The 1716-nt window shown below is 51.0% G+C and overlaps 2 protein-coding genes across 3 annotated transcripts in view; one reads left to right on the top strand and one right to left on the bottom strand.

The window, feature by feature from the left end:
- Positions 1-459, top strand: part of LOC107834825 (SWI/SNF global transcription activator complex subunit snf59-like) — a 2137-nt gene extending 1678 nt beyond the window's left edge. The window contains exon 2 of the mRNA XM_016666743.1: positions 133-459. Within this exon, the coding sequence (XP_016522229.1) occupies positions 133-441 (309 nt within the window). The 3' untranslated portion in view covers positions 442-459. The remainder of the gene's footprint in view (positions 1-132) is intronic.
- LOC103131562 (transmembrane protein 87A) overlaps positions 1-1716 on the bottom strand; it is an 11733-nt gene that overhangs the window by 4522 nt on the left and 5495 nt on the right. The window contains exons 11-13 of one of the 2 annotated variants that reach the window (XM_007543240.2): positions 1477-1576; positions 947-1040; positions 743-820 (exon numbers count right to left, since the gene is read on the bottom strand). In XM_007543240.2, the coding sequence (XP_007543302.1) occupies positions 743-820; positions 947-1040; positions 1477-1576 (272 nt within the window). Of the gene's footprint in view, positions 1-466; positions 536-742; positions 821-946; positions 1041-1476; positions 1577-1716 lie in introns of both variants that reach the window. The other variant, XM_016666742.1, reaches the window with a different exon arrangement.

Raw genomic sequence — 1716 nt, 5'->3', positions numbered from 1 at the left:
CATGGAGGACGCCAACAACATGGAGGACGCCTCCATGAACGCCATCATCATGGAGGACGCCTCCATGAGCGTCATCATCATGAAGAACGCCATCATCATGGCGTTCTTCATGATGATGACGCCATCATGGAGAACGCCAACATGGAGGACGCCAACAGCATGGAGGACGCCGCCAACATGAAGGACGCCATCATGGAGGACGCCATCATGGAGGACGCCATCATGGAGGACGCCGCCAACATGGAGGATGCCAACAACATGGAGGACGCCAACAACATGGAGGACGCCAACAACATGGAGGACGCCAACATGGAGGACGCCAACAACATGGAGGACGCCAACAACATGGAGGACGCCAACATGGAGGACGCCAACATGGAGGACGCCATCTCAGATGGGGAACCAGCAGAGAGAAGAGGCAGCAAGATTCTCCACAGCTAAAAAGGAAAGGTCCAGTAGCGGATATCCACCAGCAGAGGGCAGAGTCGAGCACAGCCAGAGGAATAGCAGCCAGAAGAACAACATCATCTTCAGCCTGAAGACAAAGGGAGGAGGAGGAGGAGATAAATGTGAGAATAAAGGAGGAAAGAGAAAGGAGGATGAGAGAAAATAAATAGAAAGAAGCTAAATCAGTCGCTGACTGGTTCTCAGAGGCTTTTTCTTATTTTCAGTTTTCAGATTAGAAATCAAACACTGAAACGAGATTCAATCATGACTGAAGGTTCTGACGCTGTAAGGATATCCACCAGACAACGCAGGAGTCGGTCAGAGCCAGAACCACGTCACACACTATCAGGCTCCGGTCATCGTTTCCCCGATCCTGCAGAACACATGGGTTAGACTGGGCCAGAACCGGGCCACAACTGGGTTGGAACAGGTCCAACAGAACCTGGCCAGCGGGTTAGAACCTGAGCCACTGAAACCGGGCCAGCGGGTCATAACTCACCGTGTGGACCCGCAGGATTCCCTCGATGATGGAGAAGAGCAGGTAGAGCAGGCCGACGCCGACCACTCTGTGCAGCAGGGCACCCAGCCTGGGCCTGGCAGAAACAGGGGGGGTAGAAGGTCACAGGGTTAAAGGTCATTATAGCGTAGAAATAAAGAAAATCTACAAATCTGGGAATCATGAAACTTAAAGCATCCGTAACATCAACTCTGGATGCAAAATACTGAGTTTGTTTTTCTTATGTAATTAAAACACATTAAAACAGATTTCTGTGAGTTGCCAGAGTGAGGCATCTCACAGCAAAGATCCTCTATGCAGGACAAGAGGAAGTTCAGGAGAGAACCCGACAGATTCGTCAGCAGTGTTCTCGATTATTTTAATCTTTGAGACATGTTAATAAATACATGCTGTCAGAACCCTGAACCGGCTAGGAAGTGATTCATGGTTCTGGGCGACCCGTTCTCTCCAGGTCTGGTTCTGTTGTACCACTGGGGTCACTGTTTTCTGATGGCAGCAGCAGCTGGACTCACTTGACAATTCCGTATCCCAGACTGGCAATGATCACCAGAACTCTGGCCAGCGTCCGCTTCACGGCCGAAAGCACCTCGGCAAACACCACTGCTCCCTGGACTGCAGAAGGACACATGACAGGTCAGGAGGTACAACCAGGAGGAGGAGACGTTGGCTAACAGGCTGACATGATACCTGGCTAACAGGCTGACATGATACCTGGCTAACAGGCTGACATGATACCTGGCTAACAGGCTGAC

This window comes from Poecilia formosa, unplaced genomic scaffold, assembly GCF_000485575.1.
Source record: "Poecilia formosa unplaced genomic scaffold, Poecilia_formosa-5.1.2 Scaffold787, whole genome shotgun sequence".
NCBI lineage: Eukaryota > Metazoa > Chordata > Actinopteri > Cyprinodontiformes > Poeciliidae > Poecilia > Poecilia formosa.
This window is presented reverse-complemented; position numbering and strand designations above follow the sequence as displayed.